The sequence below is a fragment of the Crassostrea angulata genome, chromosome 1 (assembly GCF_025612915.1).
Source record: "Crassostrea angulata isolate pt1a10 chromosome 1, ASM2561291v2, whole genome shotgun sequence".
NCBI classification, from domain to species: Eukaryota; Metazoa; Mollusca; class Bivalvia; order Ostreida; family Ostreidae; genus Magallana; species Magallana angulata.
Genome location: NC_069111.1, coordinates 40,898,245 through 40,921,583, shown reverse-complemented (window position 1 = coordinate 40,921,583; position 23,339 = coordinate 40,898,245). Strand labels below are relative to the sequence as shown.

Here is a 23,339-nt window from a genome sequence, read left to right as displayed (position 1 = left end):
AGGCTATGCCTGTCCACTTCTCAAAAGAGAATAAAGTAAAACATAAATATTTCATGCTCAGAATAGAAGCCAACACAGCTGTGTGAAGGATCGAATTTAAATGATGATTGGAAAATGGAAAATATAATATTTATCTGAGCCCTGATCTCACAGTATGTAACTTATCCGAAATCTACACGAGCAAAAAAATCCCTATTTGAGAATCTTCAAAATCCTGATCCTTTGGTGTGAGGGGAGGGGGTACTTTACTGTAAACTTTCTTACAATTTTTATGCTCCAAAAAAAAAGTCGGGGTTGGAAGGGGGGTCAACTCCGTTCCAATTCAATGCATGTTCTATACGTAAATTTTGAGGAAAATGTTTGATGCGAGAAAAATTGGAGGTTGGGGGCACCTCCCATTCATACTGTGCCTGCTTCTGTGTCTGCTGTAGTACTTTTCATTAATATTCGGGGTATTGTGATCATTGCTTCAAGGATATATAGTTACGTAAACTGATGACCAATGATTTTATCAATTCTATATCTTATTGGAATTAATTTGCATTTCAACGAACTTTCAAATCGAGGATCGTCGCAAGAACGAAATTCAGGGAAATTAGTATTGTTTTGTTTTGAACATATTTTATTGACTAAACAAAAGGATCAGAAACAAGTTCTAACAACTTACAAGTTCCTCTCCTTAATTAGTATTCAATTAATTGATGAAACCACAATGTACAGGGATTATTATGATTAAACAATGGATAAATAGTATTGATTAATCAATATCACAAGCGTGAGAAAAATATAACAGATCAGCTCGAATTTGTGGCCTACCTACCCTGTTATGATGTTACTGTCATTGTAATATTCAATTTAATGCGATAATTTAACCAAATTAACCACATTGTATGTCAGTAAGAAGGTCATAGAATACACAGTCAGATGTTTAGAGATTCGCATGCAAGCTCAGATGCTAAATTCATAATTAAGGAGCGACATCAGACAAACAACAGATGAAGTGAACTATCTGAATAACATACCAATTCTAGTCCAGATCTCTTCAAATTAGCAGTACATATAGAATCAAATTGCACAAAGAGGTAATGGACAATGTCAAGAATGGATGTTAATAAATATGTTTATTGCACAATTAAAACAGAAACATTTAATACTGTAACACAGTATATACAACATGTATAATTACAAAACTTATATACAGTACTCGCCTTTGTCAAGTATATACATGTATATTGCATGCATATGGGTCATTATAAATAACCCCTAGCTAATGCAATCTTTAGTTACAAGTTGTTCTTTTTTTTGTAGTTTGTTTTAAATTGTAATTGTCTTATTAGAAAAAAATCGTGTACACTGTCTGATTATTTTTATATGCCCTTTTGTTTTTGAAGGACCAAGAAATGTTTAATCAATCCCAACTGTCCTAGCAACAAATACATGTACAAAACACTAATAAAACAATTGTACATGATATGTACGACATAAAATATGAAATATGTAAATTACCACCGTATGTTGTTATTAATGTGGAATTTAGCCTTCATTTCAAGCACACGAACTGAAATTCACAACACAATGGTAATGATTTACGAAAAAAACCTCTTTTGTGTGTGTGGGTGTGGGTGGGGGTGAGTTTAGGGTTGGAGACTTAAGAATTTGCAAGTTGACTTATATTAAAAATAGTCTAGTGAAATTAAAAAGGGCAAATAAAGAAGATTTTAAAGAAAAATTTTTGTTTAAAAACAATTACATTAATATATTGCCACACAAACTCAGAAAGATTTTCATGAAATTTAGAACCTTAAACCACCATCACCAGTGAAGACTGGGAGATGGTGCAATATTCCTCTAAACCAAAGAGTGTGTAAACTATGTAATTCAGGTCAAATGTCTGACGAATTTCATTATATTCTTGAATGTAAAGAGCTATATGTATATACTGTTTGACCTTATGAACCATTTCATGGTTTGAGTGAATATACTGAACCGTCGAATTGTAAGTAGTGCACTTCACAACCGAACTCATTCTAAATATACATGCAGGTGTGCGTTTAAAGTGATCTGGTACACGGTTTGTGGCGGGCGGACTGTGGTGGGCGGCGACCTCAGTCTCTTGGTTGTTTCATGGATTCTGGTACACGGTGTGGCGGGCGGTGACCGTGGTTTCTGGATGGCCTGTCTCTGCTTTATCTACATAGATATCTATGTCAGTGCGGGTGTACCGCTCCGGAAAAACAAACAGGAAGACTAGACCCATAGCAACACTACCCACCAGTGTCCAGTTCATCCAAGACGTCCCTGCGGAGAAATCAAGGGAGATATTGAATTTTAACTCATACACCGAGGACTACAGCCATGAGAACTGTCGAAAACTAAACCATATATTTTACACTTGTCATAAAATTCATCGTCTACCTGCTTTTAAGTATTTAAACGCAGTTCTAACAATTTGACGAAGATGTAAGTAAAGCGAGAAAATAACATGAAACAAAACGACCGACAGACGAAAAGAAAACAGACATTTGGAAAAAAAATATTAGCATTTACACGAACAAGAGCAGATGCGTATACATCATGTTCTTTGGACCAATATGAGGATACATTAGAGGAAGTACTCACCTATGTTTGGTATTTGAAGCATAAACAGAAACATGACTCCACACAGATTGTTTAACCAGGTAAGAAATCCCCCGACGACTCCCTCAGAGACGGGAAAGGCCGACTCGGCCCCCAACTCATAGAACAGCGGTATAGCCCCATTTAGAGACATTCCGCCAACAATGTTAGAGATGTACACTTGTGCTGTAAGACAAAATGCCGAAGAGTTTCGCAAAACTTGCAAGTAAGAAAACAAACTCTGTATTACTGTGGGTCCTCTAAATAATACACGGTTTACTATCTGAGTTTAGAATTAAATACGGTTCATTTACCACACAATGTTTAATTAATCTACAATTTGACTTGCCTGTGGAAAGTGGAATGACATCGACACACATGAGAGTGAACCAGACAAACGATCCACCAGCCATAGCAAACATGACTAGGAGAAAGAGCTTCATGTGCCTCATGAAGAGATCCGAAAATCTGTCCAAAAATTACATTTAAAAATCCCATAAATTCCTAGTGCTTCTAGATATACTTAGTCTGTATTATTTAGTAAACCACGCAATATTTAGCAAAAATGACCGATACCTTCCGATTGCTAGACCCGAGACACAGCCCGCCATTATAGAATAGAATCCTATCCAACCAACCTCGTTCTGCAAAAGTAAACAAACATTATTATATATTCATAGAATCACAAATAAGTTTCAGATAAGAATGCAAAAATATGATAAAAATCCATTGGGATCTGTTTAGATTTTATTGATACATGTTTTCATCTTTAATATTCTTTTCCGATATTGGACTGCTGTGGTTTCATTCGTGGACATATATTTTCGTGGATTTGGCGAAATCACAGTTTCAAAGATACAGTGTATATTAATTGATGGCCTATGATCCTACTTAGACAACAGGTTATAAGATATTGCACTTAAATGAAAATTTTATTTCGAGGATTAACTGTACAACCATCGTCGCAAGCCACTGGTTTTGTGGCTAGCGACGACGTTGTACAACAAAATCCACGAAAATTGGTAGTCAACGAATATTGATGAAACCACAGTATTTTAACGGCGTCTGATAAAAATACAATTCCAGTTACCTACTCTTTAAATAACATGTCCCAATACCATATGCCCTAAGGGTGATTTGAAATGTCGTATTCATTTCTTTACCTCCCCTTTCTGTGGATTTTAGTTGCAGTTTAATTGCATTTCCTTCTCCTACAGACTGTCAAAAAATATTCTAGAAATGCTTTACCTGCTCAGTGTTTTTAATACACAGCCTCTTGGTATTTTACCTGTCCTATTCCCACGGGTTTCAGTATGACGTCAATGACGGCTCCCCACACCCCGTACACCCCCGCGGGTAAGGCATACGCCAGTGCAATCAACCATAATGCTCTGTTCCTGTAAGAATCATCACGTTCACTGTGATAATTTTTTAAAATTCTCGCAAATCTAAATTTTTTGGGAACAACATTGCAACGAATAATCAAAGAAGATGGCAGGGGGGATAAGATAGCCCAAATATTTAATGCCAATCGGTTTAATCGTAAAATACTATTTTAGATTTAATTTTCTCTTTTAAAATCTATTTGACAATTTTATAATACTTAAGCACAATTAGAATGACCACGTTGACCCTGACCTTTAATCCGAAGTCAGCTGTTGAAGATACATGTACTTGTATTCCAATAAAACATACTCACCAAACGCATCAATATTACTGAGCTAATTACTCTTACACGTGGATAACAATGAAGGTTCAAATATGAATCTTTTAACATTCATTGAGCAAAAGGATGCATAAAAATGGAATTAACGAAGAAATATACATACCTGGAGATAGTCATCAGCGCTTTCCGGTATTCCACGCGGGCTGTGGAGGCGGACACGCTAGGGGGCGTTGGCGGCTTGGACGGCATGAAGAGACTGCACAGGAAGATCAGGCCGGCGGCAGCACATTCTGGTCAAGGCAAGGACAACAAAGTGGACTTACTAATAATAGTATCACATGCATGTTAATAGATGTCTTATAAAAACGACAAAATATGTAGTTCTTTTGACTCTACATCAATTTATAATTGGAAAGGACTGGGAACTATGAAAGAAAAAGGTTTAAAAGGAAATTAAAGATTTTAGATTTAATGTTCAACTCAACTTTAGGAACTATAACGGTTATACGTAATATCTATCTTGTGACAGTATGATATGTCACTTCTAGTCCAATGTATAAAGGACCAATGCGTTAGTCATAAACACATTCTTTTCATTTAAGTGGGGATGAGAACTCGTTAAACTCAAGTGCATACAGTCATAGTGATTGTAGCATTAATTTCCGAATGAATGAGAAGATGTTTCCAGATTAATGCTGCAAAGAAGTGTCACTTTAAAAAACATCGAAAGAAATACTACTAATAGTATTCCATTACTCATGAAATCTTATCTTGTCCCAAATAAACTCAAACTACCGCATTAAACTGATAATCAGAATGACATCTTAAGCGCATGTTAGACTCTCCCTCTTCATAAAGATACAAACAGCAATAATAGAATTTCTTACCCAAAAGTACATGTACATAATATCAACAGCTGATAGCAAAGTTTATAAAATTTAACCAAGAACTTGCATATTGACAATTTAAGATTTCATAATAGTACCAAAACGTTTTCCTTAGTGATCAGTTTAAATTTATTTACCAAAATTATCTTTAACCTTATACTTACCATAATACATTAAATAAACTATATCTTCTCGCACGTGGGTAAAATTGATTAATACTATAAAGAAACAAATGACATAATTATGATTACAATTACAACATCATACTATAACTAGAGATTGTTTAAATAATGCAAAATTAATACCTAGGAATAGTCTAACCTTGGGTTGTGTTGGAGACATTTTTTGGACTCTGCGTTTCTGTTTCCAGACTAATTGGTAACCTGACAAGTACATGTACATATTGTACACATAACAAATATATATATAGTTATATTATGACAATTATTTTGTCTTTCAGTACATGAATATGCATGTGAATACTATATGTTTCGAAAATATACAAGAGAGATTGTTGTACTATGACAGAATTGATATTTACTTTAAGTACCTGTCTGATACAGAGATGTTTCGAGTTTCATTGTTATAATTGTACTTTGGTGCAGACACCAGCTGTGGTCCTAAAAGAAATATATCAAATGTTTATCGATTGTTCTTCCCAGACTCCTTGGTTTATGACCCTAACAATGGTCCATTAAATCTGAGTAACGTATGATCGCTAATAAGCATGACAGATTTGAAGCGCATGAAAAATAGTGATTCAGTGACAACAGCTGTTCTTTTATTTACTGTAACAATGACATAATGCTACAGAACAGTTACATTTAAACATGTCACCAGATTTCTTGACAGTATACTTTACGATAACTAAAGTAAGTATGTCTTGATTAAAGAACTACTACAGGTTGATTTTAATTCACCGGTTTCATGGGTTTAAAAAAGATCTTCGTACTTTTGGTTTATAATTTTCTTGCACATTAGAAGAGACAGTAAAATTTCATCATATAATAATTATTATAAATATCATATGATATGTTATCATGTAATATTAATATGTTATGACATGATATATTCATGTGTAATTCTGGTGGCACTACTCACCTATGACAAATGCCATTGCAACGCCCCCATAGTTAAATACAGATGACACAGCTGTAGCGGTGGTTCTCTGTTGCGGCGGGAACCAAGTGTTGGCAACCAGCGCAGGACCTGCAAATGGTACTGTTCCAGCAATTCCATTCAGTATAGCACACAAATTCATCAACCTATAGAGTAAAAAATAAAACCGAATGAAAGGAAAACACATAAATAGTATTACATATCTTTCATATACTATTTACCTTTCAAAGGAATTTGATCCCCAACATTCTACCCATAAGGTAAATTTGCATTGTAACACGAAGACAATATTTAAGTACCTTCCTACGAGGATTAGTTACAAATATATTCGATGAATAGTATAAATCGGTGAAAATAGATTTATTTAGGTAAAGCCAATTGCAAAACCAGGACTTTATGTAGTAAAGCCAAGGGAAGATTCACAATCATTACGGTTAAATTTCTTTCATGAAGTTTCATTGAAACAAACGGACTGAATGCAGAAAAAGAATAGTGAGACTAAGGCTATTGGAAGGACGGTCAAGGTCATGTTTTGAGGACAGACAGGCGTACGGGATATGAAAAATAGAACAGTATATGCCCCGGTCTCGAAGGAGCAATGTCTGAAATAGAAGTATGTTTTCTACATGAAATACTTCTTTCTCGCTTACTTTGCCCTCGTTACATGTAGGTTATGGACGAAAGGTCTCATGAATTAGGTGACAAAATGAACCTTACTACAAATACTTCTACGAACACAAATGCCCAACATTCTGGGAGTGCATGCGCAATGACATGCAATCAATGTACGTGCATAACGAACAAACTTCCATTTTTTTTAGCTTAGCGTGGCTCTTTATGGCAGTAGAATTTTAGTGTACATATATATGTCCTTATAACGTTGTTGTTGCTGTCTCCACTCACTTACCATGTCGCATACTTAGGATTTGTGGTGATACATCTAACCCCGGTCCCGATCAACATCATGGCAGTACACGCCGTAAACGATATCCTTAAACCTACAGTGTAAACAGATTAGTACAAAATTTTAAGTTTTACAAGATACATGTAACTATAAACAAATGAAAATTCAACGCGGCAGGTTTTTTTTTCATTGCAAGTGAAATCTTAATAAGTATAAAACTATGTAAATGTTCAATTTATTTCTACATGGATACTGGTATAGTTGATCCAAGTTTTACATATATACATGCACGTTAAAATAAACCTGTATTAGAATCTAAAAAAAACTTCTATGATTTAGTATGACAATGCACCTTACAGTTTGACAAAATACACACGTAAGTTATTTAATACGTACTTTAAGATTTGCGTGAAAATAGACACTAAGGTACATGAACATTTATGATATTTAATATATGATTAATGAGAGTCCAGAAACTGTTTGTTGTGAATAAACATCAAATGTATATAAGTCAGATTGTATTTAGATAACATAACTCAGTTTGAATGGATTCAAAATTATATACCTTGAATATTTCCAAAAAATCAATTTACTGACAAAAGCGAATTTCATTATTGGGTCATGTTTTTGCTGTATAAAATTTCATTCATCTGAAAGAAAATTGATCTAAGACCTGCAGTTTTTCCCTTTTTTTGGTATAATGCATGCACATAAATAACTACATCCAAGGATGTTTACCTTTAGATATTTTTGTGTGCATAGTTATTATACCTGGACATTTTGATTTCTGACTATACCACTTTAAATATGGGTACTATTATTATCACTAATGTCAAGCACACTAAACTCTTATGTAAACACTGGCCAATCCTCCATTTTGAACTGGACATACATTGTACTGTATATAATGTATGTATTTCGCATTCTTCATCAAGATATTTCAACGGAATAGCAATATACATGGTCATGTACTATTGAATATTATATATTTTTTACTCTTTTTTTATTAAAAGAATTCTAAAATTTTTAATTACACTGATAAAAATTGAACTTTCAACTCAAGTTAAGCATTGCAATGTTGCATTTTTTATGATTGTCACAGTCTTAAAGAAATTAAACATAATATATCATTTCCATGTGCTCATTTTGTATTGAAATATCGCTCACAAGTTTTTTCGTTGATTGTGAAAGTAGTTCATAATACTTTGTACAATACCGGTATCATGCCTTTTATATAACAAATTTATGTATAAACAAATGTGTACTAAATTTTTTGCAATCTTGTTTGAATAAATATATGTACATCGTTAACGATTCTATTGTCAACATCCTATACACTCAGATACATATGTACCAGAGTAGATGGAACAATTTTTGTTTGGTTACGGAATTTAACGGCCGGTAATTAACATGTTACCTTTAGTGTCCATGAAGTAACAAGCTGGGAAGACAGTGAATATGTAGGCGATGTTTCCCCAGTTTGCCAACATTCCGATCTGACTGTCCTCCCACCCAAACACCACCTCCGCGGACTGTGTGATGGGTCCCCACGTGTTCCAGATGGCGGCCTGCAGAAAGCAGGCCATGCTGAACACCCCCAAAACGAACCATCTCCGCCGGTATGTTTTATATTTCTCTTTCCTTGGAAGCAGGGGGGCTCCCTCGTCCGTCGACTTGGTACAGTCATCATGCTGGACTATGCTATTTACAGTGACTCCATTTTTCTCACTTACCGACATGATATTCTCAGAATTTGTACATATGTAAACTGTTTAGAACCGGCTTTTACATAAGACATAATGTGCTACGTACATTGAACGAAGTCACGAACAGCTATTGCACGTATATTGTTTACATCCAGTAAACACATGGTCACATGATTTCAAGTCACGTGGACGACAGAAATATCACATAGGTATATAAGAAATGCGTAGTTATCTTTATAAGTACCAACGGTACAACTTCAGTACATGCTCTAATAAGGATGTGGATCGGAGGGACAGGACGAAGCATATTGGGGGCGCGGGTGAGGGGTAAAAACTGGATTTTTCTATTTTTAACAACCGATCAGTAAATGCTAAATATAATACAAAAAAACATAAGGCAAAAACCTGTAACTCTTTGTTTTTTTACGTACACGTTTGATTTCATACAAACTTTTCTTTCAAAGAAATTGGTCCGTGGGAGTTACGATTGCGAGAGACCGTGTATAGGGGAGAGCTTACCCCTTGATCAGGTTTCTTCGTTTTCCCTCTGTAAATCTATAATAGGGTAACTTTTCTCCTTTTAGAAATGTCCCATAACCTCAATTAAGTCCATCGCTTAATTCATAGTAAAATTCAAAATATTTTATTTTCTTGCATATCTAACCTCCCCCTTCATGCCAAAATAAACAACACTGTCACACTTGAAAGTATTAAGGTATTTCACTGTTTCATAAAATGGGAGTTTTTCTACTACATCTGTCACAAGCGAATGCAAGAAGAAGCACACCAATCGAATCCATATAGCTTTATTTTGCTGTATAGGTATAATGTATCGATCTTTACATTGTTTGGATACCTATAGAGTCGACTACCCCCCCCCCCCCCCTTTCACGGTTGTGAGCCCATGCAGTGAAAACGTTTAACAAATAGTAATCTCAGTCATTAGAACTTAACAACACAACTGTTAGCTTTTATTTACTACAAATACTACATACAGGAGCAAAACATTCAAATACATGAACATTTCTGTCATACATGTAACAAAGATCTCGATTGACTTATAACTAATACTACATCAATCGTCGGCCGTAAGATACTTCTATTACGTATATAAAAATGTTTTCATTTATAAAATGCCTTACCCAGAGAGAGAGAGAGAGAGAGAGAGAGAGAGAGAGAGAGAGAGAGATTTAATTACTCTTTTTGTTAAAGATTTTATTCATATTTTCATTTTTCATCCTTTTATTTCATACATTTGGGGATACAAATAATTAAACATGCCGGTTATCTTTCTTTAAATCTGACATTTACATTGAATATGTACAATTGCGTTTACCAAGAGTAGTGCCAGAGCATTACAGATACATGGCGGGACTTTATCTACGACACATCAACAGAGAGTAAACTGCGCATTGTTGTCGTCAATACTTTCTGTCGACCCTGCTCCTCTCAAGATGGCCGACTCTGTGTTTGTGTCGGAGTACCCGGATGATCGCAGGATGGCCGACTCCGTGTTGCCATCTACAGAATATTCCCTTTGAATGATGTTGAATGTGTTCATACGGATATTCAATGGAAGCTCAACGACAGGACTCGATTGAATGTCACCAGCTGAAGAAACTGGGGATATCAGACTCTCACTTCTGGATTCTGTTGACGAATTTTGACCACTTTCTGTGAGTTCCCTGGATCCAGAAAGGCCAGTTTTCAAAGATGTCACAATATTTTGAACAAAATGTAGTTTTGTCTTATCTCTTCTTTGATCATTGAATATATCATCGCACGATTTGAAAGCTCTCTGTAAAGTTTCTGCTGGTTCGGAATTGGATCGTATGGGTGAAGGTGCATTGGAGGATCTCATGGGATCTTCCACAAGGGACTTGGAACTTTTACTTCTTAACCCGAACGTTTTCATGAGTTTTGACATAAATTTTCTGCCGGATTTTTTCACTGTTCCCGGATTGCAGCTAGAACACGAACTCTCAGAAGAACGTAGCATTCCAGACATGCCCTGGTCGCTCTTAGAGTGATGAAGACGTACCGTACAATCATCTTTTTGGGAAGACTGGTCTTTCTTAGAACCATTCATCAATGATGAATGTGAGGCCGACGAAACATTCTGGCAATGGTATGACAACGAAGTATTTGAAATTGTACTTGTCGTGGAGGACTGATGTTGGAGACCGTACACTCGAGAAACGTTTTCGTTATCAATAATACTCTCAAGAGATTCAACCGAGAAGGTTCTGGATGGGACAGATTTGCCGGAGAATGACGACGGATATGAAATGCTTGAAGACAAAGAGGGTGAAGATGAACTGGAAGTGTACGAGGTTGAAGACTTAGGTGCACCTGCACTTGATGGCGACAACAAAGAGCTGTCGGTCTGACTGTGTTTAGGAATGTACTTTATGTCCAAAGAGGCGGACAAGAGTTTCCAAAATGGAAGACTAAACTTGAGGCGCTGGAGCTTTATAGCATTAATGCCGCGCAGAACTCTGGGATATGTCGCATCTTCATCTTTGATAATGGGGATAATCTTCCTTCTCTTTGCATCTACAATAATGATTAACAGATATATTTACTTAGAGTTTTATGTTATTCAATAATCTTATTGCTTCTCGATAATATCTTGATTATCTTAATATATTAATGGAATGTGTGATTAAAAAGAAACTTTGTACGATTAATCATTCCTTGATGCCAACATTGCAAAGAAACTACATGTCTCTTTAATTTTTTTCGTTTAGAAATGCCAAAAAATGTCGAGATAATTTACGTGTAAGTTTATTCCATAATGGAACTTTATATGGCCATAAGTTGAATTAGCAAACACCAATTGCCTTTAAGATCGATTTATAAAACTGTTTTGTATACATTGAACTTAAATTGAGCTTGGAATACACGCTAATAAATACTTCCTATTCCTGTCAAATAAAATTTAATGAATTTATACGCATCGCATATATTTACATAATATAAAAAAAATCAAGCCATTGATTTTATCGATTGATTTTAACCAACGCCCCTCCCGATCTCCGCAAACTAAACCGTTTCTTTCTTGACAATGCATTTCTTTTTTCAAATAACATTTCAGAATGATAGTAGGTTTATTATTTGATTGACGTCTTCATGCCGGATTATGCCAGCTGTCACCAGTGTTAAATATGCCATGGAATTTCGGCGACACAACTTTACCTGAGGAAGTAGAATATAAAGGGGACACTGTTCTCTTTCTCGTTTAATACATATATTCTGCCGTACCGAATGATTCAGAAATATCATTTTCAGAGAAGACGTTTTTTTCTCACTTTTTTATATTAAAAAAACGTAGTAAAGGGGCATAATGTTTTATTCATTTTGTTTCATTGGTGCAAATGTAGACCAATGAAATGGCTTTAAATCTTGATAGATGTACGTGGGAAATATGCTCATGTTTGTCTTCATGGTCTGGCTTAATTAAATAAGTTTACCAAAATCATCGTTCCTTTTAAAATGAAAAAAGTGATCTTTTTCGAGATGGAGGTGTATTTCTTGATGTTACATGTTATTATACATGATTTTATTTATTATTTATCAAGTTTACATGCGCGGTAGCAGTTGTCTGAAATGAGAGGGTTTCGAGGCTTTTTTTATTTACCTCTAAGACTTTAATAAGTGTGAATTTTAAGTGTGTGTGTGTGTGGGGGGGGGGGGGGGCAGTGAATATAATTAGATGTTATGTACACATTATAAGTATATATTGGACATAAGCTATAATTGCTAAGTAAACTTTAATACCTGGATCCAAGGATTTGACGAATTGTGTAGAGAATATACAGGCGGGACTGGAAACATAGGTTCTGGACATAATCACCAGAAGTCGGCCATCGCACCTGCAAAAGAGTTACACTCATCAGAGCTAAATCAGAGCCATGCAATGAAACCATAATCTACATGTCACTGTTTGCTTAATGAAAAAAAAATATAAAATCAGACTGCTGAACAATACACTGTATGAGTATATATGTCAATCCTTGAAATTGATTGACAATAATAGTAATTATGCTTTTAAAGAATTATGGCTGCATTAATCATGTGCAACTAAATGATTGTTTAGTAATAACTGAAGCATACATTAAATCATAATTTGAATACTAAACGCTGTTAATGTCAACTGAAGGTACATCTGTATGTGTGATTGGATAACGTTATAATGATATAAGCATTCACATTGTTCCTTTTTTTCCTTGATAAATCTAAACAAATGAAAATAGCTAATCATTTAGTTAATTGATCTTTAGTTTCTGTTACCTGTCCTCTATGACTTCTGCTAGTGACTCGTATTCGTACTTTCCTCCTAACAGTTGCTCCTGGGGCAGGAAGAACTGCACAGTGTTCGTAACCTCTCGGTACGCTTCGATGATCGTGTGCGCAATCTCTATGTCGTCATCAGAGCAACATATGCAGGCAACATAGGAAGCTTGGTTTCCGTCAACTGCAAAATTTGATTTCTTTTTAATTAAAAAATGTATGTGGTGTTTTGTTTAACCGTTGTTTTATTGTGTTAAACCTTTAAGGTTAACATTGAAAACTAGAGTTACTGTGAGCAAGCTCACAATTGATACCCCCCGCTAAGATAAAAATCATAATCCGTGTATTTTTCTAATTATAGAAAATATTGGATGAATCTATGTCACCGTCTATTTTCATTAAATAACAACTGCTCTATTTTTTTTTTAAACTGTTGGTCATAAGCAATATTTGTGTGAAGTAAGAACATTCAATGCTTCTCCATAAGAAAGATAATGACCGGACACAAATTTTGCACTTTTTCTGCCAGTGACCTTGACCTTGCCCAAATGACCTTGGGTCAAGGTAGCTGCAGGACTGTAGCTCCCGGTCTGAAAAAATTCGGATGGACGACCTGGGAGCTACAGTGCCTCCCATAGTAAAAAACTGCAATTTACGGCGCACAAAAAATTGCGCTAAGTTTGGACTTATTAACCTTTTTTTCACACAAATTCTGTAAAAATAATTAGAACCATAAAATTTTTCAGCAAATTTACTACTAATATCATCACTTTACTTGCCTCAGACTTTCTTTTAAACATGATAACCGACCTCGGAAAATGAAGTATGTTAATTTACGTCGAGATCGAGAGTCGCCATTTTTAAATGTAAACAAACTTGCACCACTTTAATTGACAGGGCTGGGGATGGTGTTTAAAAGAATATCAGAGGCAAGTGAAGTGACAATATCTGTAGTAAAATGTCCGAGGAATTTTTTGGGATTAAATATTTGTACAGAATATGATCGTAAATGATATTAATCAGTCAAAACCTAGTGCATTTTTTTGTGCGCCGTAAATTGCAGTTTTTTAATATGGGAGGCACTGTAGCTCCCAGGTCGTCCATCCGATTTTTTTCAGACCGGGAGCTACAGTCCTGCAGCTAGGGTCAAGGTCATGACACACCCTTTGGTCCTAAGCAATATTTGTGTGAAGTTAGAACATTCAATGCTTCTCCATAAGAAAGATAATGACCGGACACGAATTTTGCACTATTTTTCCAAACGACCTTGACCTTGTCCAAATGACCTTGGATCAAGGTCATGACACACCCTTAGGTCATAAGCAATCTTTGTGTGAATTAAGAACTTCCAATGTTTCTCCATAAGAAAGATATGGGCCGGACACAAATTTTGCACTTTTTCTGCCAGTGACCTTGACCTTGCCCTAATGACCTTGGGTCAAGGTCATGACACACTCTTAGGTCATAAGCAATCTATGTGTGATGTAAGAACTTCCAATGTTTCTCCATTAGAAAGATATGGACCGGACACGAATATTTGTATGTTTTCTGCCAGTGACCTTGACCTTGCCCAAATGACCTTGGGTCAAGGTCATGACACACTCTTATGTCATAAGCATTCTTTGTAATAAGTTAGAACTTCCAATGTTTCTCCATAAGAAAGATATGGACCGGACACGAATTTTGTATTTTTTCTGTCAATGACCTTGACCTTGCCCGAATGACCTTGGGTCAAGGTTATGACACACCCTTAGGTCATAAGCAATCTTTGTGTGAAGTAAGAACTTCCAATGTTTCTCCTTAAGAAAGATATGGACCGGACACGATTGCACAGACAGACGGACGGACAGACAGACGGACGGACAGACGGACGGACAGACAGACAAGGTGATTCCTATATACCCCCCCCCAAACTTCGTTTGCGGGGGGTATAAAAATTATAGTATAAGTACATTATCAATTATATATAGCAATATATAAATTACACCCACAAGACGATGTTGATAAATAAGGAAAAAGAGATGATTTAGAAAAAAAATATTAAAAATTTGTTTATTCTAACTATAAACAGTTTTCTAACATTTAAAAAGATATGAAAGTCATTTGTAAGGCGACGAATATTTCAAGCCTCAATGCTATTACACGTACAGTAGTAACTAAAAATGTCACCTTTTTACAGTCACATTGATTGCCATACCTATGTTTAGTGGAATGATTATAAATAGATTACTAGCCCTCTGGCAGATAGAATGTATGATCTGTGTAGTATGACTTTGCTGTTTACTCACGGTCGTCCAAGGTTAGCGCCCCATCGTTGTGGTCTGTGGGGTCACTTCCGGTTGACCTGGTGGGAGACACTGGCGATGATACAAAGTCCTGCTGCTGTTTGTTGCTAGGTGTTGCTGGGGGGATTTTCAACTTCGGCGGTTGCTCGCGCGGAATGTCTGCACCTTTACAAAGTATATGTCAGAAGAATTTGAAGTGTGTGTTTGAATATCTTACTGGAGATTTTTTATTACAATTATCGGATATGAAGTCAAACAAAATTTGCTAGAACTCAATACCTGGTTGGTTAGGTTCCTTGGCATCACTCTGTAACCAGTTTTTAATATCTCTTGCTGAAACATAGACAGAACATTGCTTTCAACAAGGACCCTTTTGTGGTCACCAAAAACATATTGTTTATGGATGTGAATCCACTAAAAGATATATATCACTGGAAATTTATTCAAAGTATACAACGATTTTTTTCTCGAGATGAGGGAAACTGCATTATCATTTCGGGATAAATATTCTAATTAATTGTTTCACACAAAAAATCCTTTTCTATTATAACAAATCATTCCAGCTAAAGCCAGGTGCATGATGAATGGACGACTTAATATAAAATAAATGGGTTTATTCCTTCTAACAGCAGTGATTAATTTTTTTTTCAAAATGATATTCTAAAAGCAATGTTATAACGGTAAAATGAATGCTTTGTTATTACTTGAGATCAGCAATGGTTGCATTGTGCATTTTATTGATTATATGTAACAGTTACTAGTTAGTTAATTTTTCATATCAATATTGTAATGACAAAATAATAATCTTACGATATCTACTTTCAAGTCATTGATGTATTGACCTTTGGTTTTCTAACAAGTATCATTTCCAGTAAAAAAAAAGATAGTTTTCCAGAAATTAAATCTCTAACCCTTATTACTATTTATAAACAAAATGTTAATTTATGTTATACATGAATATAATCTACATATTCATTGCCGATGTTTCAGAAAAAACAAGGTTATGTGAACCTTTCATTTCCATTGATGTTACAACAGCTAGCTACTCATAGTGCTGTGTTCCGTTAGCAAATGTATTCGCTCAAACATGAGCGATTAACATTTTGTCATAGAGAGAGAAATCAATCAATATGTCTTCGTTTTGTTTCTATTAATGTCATGAGGAAAAGAAAGAAATGTCTGCAAAGAATGGAAAAAATAATTGGAAATATGGTCATAGATTTCAGATCTGGGTCATCAAAATTCTCTTTTTATAAGGGCTGTAAGTCAGTATGACAAATTGCAGTTTTGTAAACAATATTCACCTTTTCTAAATTCATATGATCTTTAAGTTTTAAATAACTTTTCATATCACAATCAGTTCAAAAAGCACGTACTACTTAATCGTTTTCATTTTTTATTTAAAGTATCTAATGTCTTGCTATAGTTTCAATATACGTTTCCATTAGATAGACTAGTTGAAAGCAATGAAGTGGACCTACCAATACTTGGTGTAATATCTGTTTTACAGTCCAACCTTCCAAGTGTATCTAAGGCGGTCAACAGCTTCCCTATTGTACCGTCAGGTTTTCTGGACCATGCATCTAACAATGCAATTGTCTTTTCGGGTTTAGACGCTAAACGCCTCACGTAGCTGGAGTCAAATCCAGCCAGCTCGGCTAGTCCAAACACATCTGGGGTGAGGCCATTTTCTGTCACAATGTCAGCAGGAATATCCAGATGATTAGAAAGCAGTTTGCAAGTAGAGTGACCAAGGACTTTGAGAGATAAGCAAGAGTAGCCATTCTGGTTCTCCAGTCCCTCTACCATCTTGTTTGATGACTTGGTCATAGATTTTAAATTCGCTTTATCCTTCATTCATATCCTTTTTCAGTATACCAATGAAAATTTTAGGTACCGGTATCTAATGCTCCGAGTGTCTGATTCATAAGGATTAAACAAGAAACTGATATTCTTTGAAATATCTGTTGATAGATCCACAACGATAAAGTGGTAATTGAGAGAAACAATGATTAAAAATGTTATTTTATTTCACAAAATCACATGGAAAATCGACCTACAAAAGAAAAAAAAAACATTTAAGAGTCATGTATAATATACAACATAATTTATGTGAAATAAGGTATTTTAAAGTCGGGTTGGTCACGTGACGAATCCCATAAAGCTTTTGCTGATAGACTGAAAAACAACTTTTTTGGTTCAAATAGTTTTATATATTAAGGTAATTTAAAATATTTGCCACTGTAATTATGTTTATGAACATATTTCATGTCACATACTCGTATATATACAATGTCATCTTACTACATTAAATGGTATTTAATGTTTTCCCTTTATTCTACAAGGTTTTATTTTGAGACACACAAACACATGGATATTAACAGAATCAGTTCGTGTTATTTAGATCCTTTTTTTCTATTACATCTACAAAGATCTTACAACCTTAAAAATACTACACTTATATAACTGTTCATATACGTTCATCTCGTCTGCTTTCTTTCACATTAGCATTCCTTGCTAAAACATGCTCTATTCATGAATGAACAAAGATTTCTACATCACTATTAAAAGATAATTTATGAGAGGTTTTTTTAAATGTTATTTAAGAATGTCACTTCCCATTTCATGCATTTTGATTGATTACATGCTATTCACCTCTGATACTGAACTTGCACAATTATGAATTTAACATAATTAAAACAGGTGATAATAATGCACTTTGTTATTTTGGGATTTCATTTTTCACGAAGTTTCTTTATCCGCTATATAAACATTGAAAAAGAATGTAGCTGTTTTAAAAATTAAAAATAAATTTAGCTGTTTAACTTACTACTTACTAAACGCCAGAATGATGTGTTGTGTCGTTTAAAACCTAGTAACTATGTCATGGTTACGCATAATTCAACCTTTGAATGTCAGACTAGTTTCATTTTCGTCATAAATTTTGAAAATAAATAAAAGTAAACATTACAATTCATAGTATAAGACTGAGTAGAGATTCCCATAAAACACCTCTAATATCAATGTTTCTGTAAGAAAGTGGTGATTTTAACCTGGTTGTATTTAGCCTCTGGGAAGGTACTTGTCTAGTATTACATGCTAGATACATCCCAAACAGGGGAAATCAGGTGACACAACGACATATCTCATCTCAACACCTTCTTAAACACATACCTGTTATTTAATTATTCCATTCTAGTATGTAGATTTCTCTTGTTTAATTTCAAATTACGTAAATAACAATCTAAATATTAATATCTAAAGTCCCACTATGCTAGGTAAAGTTGTACAATACGGTTGAACGACATTCGTAATATTTGTATGAAAACGACATACAGCCTTGAAAACTGTGCTATTAAGTACAAAATATTTAGATTTTTATAATAACCACTCTCCTTGATCTCCCAATTAACGTTACACCAGGGAACATGATACACAGTTTTTAAGTCAGCTTATCAAGAGCGTACGAGGCCTAATGGCCATAGGATACCAATCTTTGATCTACATGTATGCGCAATAAAACATTTCTTATATCTAGGATAACATTTTTAGAGTATACACATGAAATATGCCAGGATCTTAAACAAATCTCCTCTATAGAATACATGTATGGAGTTTTATTTCCATGAATATTTTAACAGTTGTTTGATACAAATATTCAATTCGCTATATTTTTATTCTATGTAAATCGTAACAATATTGATCGATATCGAAGTTTCGGGCCATCTTTGAAACTAAAGCAAGATATATCGTGAGTCTAATGAAGTAAAAAGGTTTTAGAAGAGGTGAGAAATAAGAACATTACCTGATTTTGCTACACTTTTCACGTCGCCATTTTACCTTCCTTGCTCTGGTTCGTATGTACGTCTTGTTGCCCGAGGCAGCATATCTACTCGAGTGTGACAGTAGGAAACCACTTCTTAGAACATGTCTACCTCTTTTTTTGTTTTAGGTCAGCGCAAAGCTAAATATAAATTCAAGCATTTTTCCGCACTAGCGAAGCACTTGATCATTGACCATCTATTCAAGATAAACACCAACCATGCCAACAGCGTGTGCAAAGCGCCGAGTGCTGATGCCTAAACGTTTTCTGGATGCTGAGCAGAGAGGCTACCATTGGGATATTTGACTATATGTTAGAAAATTTGTCATTTTTTTACTTTGAAGATTATGTATTAAGGAAATAGAAAAATAGGATGACTGAAGGGATATTATACAAAATATCTTTGTGCAGAATTTTAATACTGCAATTATTGGGACAATTTTTGCAATTAAAACTCTTTTAAATTTAGATCACTAATTTATTATTAGAATGTTCAAAAAAGATTTTTTTTAAAAATTTAATTTGGCAACAAGTACTTCTCATATAAAGGTGGAATCCAATGACTAAAAGGCTGGTGCCCCTATTCTAATAAATCATCAACAAAAACAAATTCATTCATCAGTGAAAGAAGACAGTGAGTGATTGTGTGATAATATGGTCTTCGTCCATTTTTGCAAAAAATGGCATAAAATGCACGTGCATGATGCATGCAGCAGCAGGATGCAATGCTCTGATGATATATTGAAAGTTATAAAAGAATCAGGTTACATCGGCATGCACCTGAATCATCTAGACTCTGTGTGGGTTGATTCATTAGTTCATCGACTTTGTATATTAAGCTTTATTGATTATATAACCTGTTTTGCTTGCTTGTACTTTTAGAAGTGCAATATTGCAGATTTTTTTAAAGAATTTATTATGTCAAAGAAGATACGTCCAATGTATAAACTTGCCTTTTTTCAAGTGACCAGTATATGTATTATACCATGTGTATATTAATTGTATATGTCTATGAGCTGTACAGCTGTTGACTAATAAACAATACAATAATAGTTCAGATTTGAGTTTAAATTTGACTGTGATAAGTTGATGGAGTTCTTGAATTTAGAATTAGGAAAAATATCCATAATTTATTTTTCATTTGAAAGATGCATGTAAAGCTTTGACATCTCACAAAAAAAAAATTGGTTTTTTCATTTCATAATTGTCTTTTGTGTGATATGCATACATGTACTACCTTAACCTCCCCAGCTTAAATGTTTCTGCTTTCATTTCTTTAACACGGCATCCTGGTGTTCGGCAGATACGATCAACATTCATCAAGGCATACAAGTGCTGGAATATAGACAGTCTTGCTATAACCAATATTTACATGTTTCCGTGGCAGCTCTTCGTATATCTAGCTTTGGTTAATATCCAGCCTTACTAGTATATTTCGTTTATTTAACCCAGTATCAAAGTTAACTGGTGTTTATATAAGAACACAGTTAATAAAGTTAAATGAAAAGAGTCTCATAAATGAAATAAAAAGCCCTCTGTTGTTATTAAGAAAACCATCATATACCTTTCGGGTTGATAAATAAAGGAGAAGGGAAAACGAGTTATATAAAGTCAATTATCAAGTTAGACTAAAGGAAACCGGGTTTGGCAATGACATCTCAGTCTATAACATACAGTGTGCATAACACTATTCTGCAAATACCGGTCTACCTGCAACTCTGTATTAAGCAAGATTGTTTCTCAAACAGTTGTCAAAGAGCCGAAGCATAGGTATTACAATAACAATCGTGTGCTTTCACTGTTTACAAAAGTGCAGATGTGATGGTTCTAAGATCGTTTGACAAGTATTTGGTAGATATAACCAATATTGTTGTTGAAGAAGCTTTATTGATCGATATATATTGTCAACGACAATATAGATTAATATGATATCTACTATGTACATTGTTTAACACTTTAACAAAGAAAACTGGTTTTTCTTTGTCGTTTTATTGTAATTGTTACGCTCTCTTAAACAAAGAATTTCAAACCTACTTGTTCCTTGTCGTTTCTGTAATCAGTATATCGTTTGAAGTGATGTTTCTTTGTTCCAACATATTAACCTTTTAAAGATAAACAAATTGTTTTAGTCAAAATTGCCTACACTAAAAAGAAATGGATGAACCTGACAGCTCTAATTGAATCAATTATATAGATTAATTAAAACAAATGTGTCCTGTCATTCATTTATTTCAATCTCAACACCATTGCACAATGGTACACAGAGATTATAATAATACAATATGTGGTATTTCTTAATAATTAACAATGCATGCGTAAGCGAGAGAGAGAGAGAAAAAAAAAACCATATACAACTCTGACTCGTTAATACAAATGTGAAGTATGGGGGTTCTAACCTGGGGAGCATTTTTTATTTATTTTTCTAATAAAAGCACATAATTTCCTCAAAGAACAGTGTTTTGTACTTGTCATTATAAATTTAAAACTAATAGCATTTTTTATTTTTATATTTATATTTGATAAGCATTGCTTGCGTTCTTGCTGCAACGAGTTACAACTAAGTATGTAGTGAAATTCATCTCCTATTTCACACTTATTACAATGAGCACAGAATCTTTCATGTCTGGGAATATTTGCCCAACGTCCACTTTCAATGGGTAGGTGGTGATTACATGTTCGAAATCTACAAAATGTAATTGCATCTTTTTTTGATAATGTATCAAAATAATGTTCAAATTTTAACTCTTCCTTATAAATTCTATAATTTAGAGCTTTTGGGGATGATTGTAGAATAGATTGCCAATTTTGTTTGAATTGGTCTACCAACGTGAGTTTTATTTTTGCCTTTAGCCATTGTGAGTTATGTATAGTTTGATTAATCCATATATTAGATAAACCGCAATTATTTAGAATATGTTTGATATTTTCATACCAAGGGATTTTCCCCCCAATTTCGTGATTCATACAAATTCCTAGATCATATATTAACTTTGCAATTTTTGTATCTTTTCCGGTAAGTATTCTTGACCAATAAGAAATAATGCGTGTTTTAATTTGAATTTCAAGTGGGTATCGACCAAGTTCACCATATATCATGAAATCTGGAGTTGATTGTTTTAAATGGAGTAGAAGTTTACAAAATTTGAGATGAATTCTTTCTATAATTGCAATATTTGAAAAGCCCCAGACTTCACATCCATATAACAGTATAGGTTGGACAATTTTGTCAAATAAATCTAGTTGACACTGTACTGATAGATTATGAAATCTCCCCTTTTTTAACACTTCATATAATGCTTTTGTAGCTTTTTCGGCTAATTTCTGTATTGCAATTTTAAAAGATCCTGCTCTGCTAAATACTATTCCCAAGTAGTTAAAATCAGTAACAACTTCAATAAATTTATCGTTATATTTTATCTGCACGTTTTCTTTCTGCCTACCTTTGCTAAATATTATTATTTTAGATTTATCGATATTGTGTCAATGCTCAAACTAAATCAGTTCTTGATCTGATGACAATATTTAAATGCTTTCACATACTAGCATGCATCTGGTACTCGTATATAAAGATATTTACGATAGAAACTGGTCAAAATTTAGGTAGAGTACATTAGGCGGAGCTTTTTAAAAGGTTGGTGTTAAATGCGTATTATTACCTATGTCCTCGATGGATTTGAGCATTACTGTTCACAGCAACGCAATTAGTACAATAAAGCCTTCCAGTTTATCTCTTCACATCTAAACTATGTAAAATCTTGAAAAGTTACTTTCACAAACCGTACACTATTGCCACCAAAACCCGGCTCTCTAGCCTCTATATATATTGTATATATAGAATTTTTTTTATACAACACTCGTTCTTATCTCCATAAAAAGTCCCTGGTTTCCGGTCTGGGAGCAATGTGCTTTATCAACAATGACATTCTCTTGTGACTGTTATGACGTAGTGCCCCCTTACATTTTCGAGACGACGAGACCTCTGGTTCAACGTATGGATACTTAAATACGTTTCCGTCTCTGAACGGATACAGCCCATTTTA

General features: G+C 34.4%; 2 protein-coding genes across 4 annotated transcripts; both read right to left on the bottom strand.

The window, feature by feature from the left end:
- Positions 1–1,106: 1,106 nt before the first annotated feature.
- LOC128175879 (solute carrier family 49 member 4 homolog) lies at positions 1,107–9,064 on the bottom strand. 2 transcript variants are annotated; one of them, XM_052841744.1, is made up of 12 exons: positions 8,610–9,064; positions 7,196–7,286; positions 6,271–6,434; positions 5,711–5,789; positions 5,491–5,552; positions 5,334–5,387; positions 4,446–4,572; positions 3,905–4,013; positions 3,193–3,260; positions 2,966–3,084; positions 2,620–2,802; positions 1,107–2,298 (listed from the first exon to the last, which is right to left on the bottom strand). In XM_052841744.1, the coding sequence occupies exons 1-12, from the start codon at positions 8,929–8,931 to the stop codon at positions 2,123–2,125; spliced, it is 1,554 nt and encodes a 517-aa protein (XP_052697704.1). In that variant the 5' UTR covers positions 8,932–9,064; the 3' UTR covers positions 1,107–2,122. The 2 variants fall into 2 exon arrangements, with proteins under 2 accessions (XP_052697704.1, XP_052697710.1); XM_052841750.1 differs by having other exon boundaries at positions 5,720–5,789.
- A 791-nt stretch (positions 9,065–9,855) lies between these two features.
- LOC128175865 (uncharacterized) lies at positions 9,856–23,116 on the bottom strand. 2 transcript variants are annotated; one of them, XM_052841722.1, is made up of 9 exons: positions 22,956–23,116; positions 21,334–21,401; positions 19,282–20,634; positions 16,958–17,532; positions 15,756–15,809; positions 15,480–15,641; positions 13,192–13,375; positions 12,679–12,773; positions 9,856–11,454 (listed from the first exon to the last, which is right to left on the bottom strand). In XM_052841722.1, the coding sequence occupies exons 4-9, from the start codon at positions 17,331–17,333 to the stop codon at positions 10,289–10,291; spliced, it is 2,037 nt and encodes a 678-aa protein (XP_052697682.1). In that variant the 5' UTR covers positions 17,334–17,532; positions 19,282–20,634; positions 21,334–21,401; positions 22,956–23,116; the 3' UTR covers positions 9,856–10,288. The 2 variants fall into 2 exon arrangements, with proteins under 2 accessions (XP_052697682.1, XP_052697691.1); XM_052841731.1 differs by lacking the exons at positions 21,334–21,401; positions 22,956–23,116 and having other exon boundaries at positions 19,282–20,669.
- Between the last annotated feature and the right edge of the window lie 223 nt (positions 23,117–23,339).

Coding starts and splice junctions, on each gene's coding strand:
- LOC128175879 (XM_052841744.1), bottom strand. CDS start 8,931: ATGTCGGTAAGTGAGAAAAATGGAGTCACTGTAAATAGCATAGTCCAG. Junction 6,435..7,195: donor AATCCTAAGTATGCGACATG/GTAAGTGAGTGG, acceptor TTTACTCTATAG/GTTGATGAATTTGTGTGCTA. Junction 4,573..5,333: donor AGTTTATTTAATGTATTATG/GTAAGTATAAGG, acceptor TGCCTTGACCAG/AATGTGCTGCCGCCGGCCTG.
- LOC128175865 (XM_052841722.1), bottom strand. CDS start 17,333: ATGAAGGATAAAGCGAATTTAAAATCTATGACCAAGTCATCAAACAAG. Junction 13,376..15,479: donor GGCGCTAACCTTGGACGACC/GTGAGTAAACAG, acceptor CAAATTTTGCAG/TTGACGGAAACCAAGCTTCC. Junction 11,455..12,678: donor CGTCAAATCCTTGGATCCAG/GTATTAAAGTTT, acceptor TCATTATTGTAG/ATGCAAAGAGAAGGAAGATT.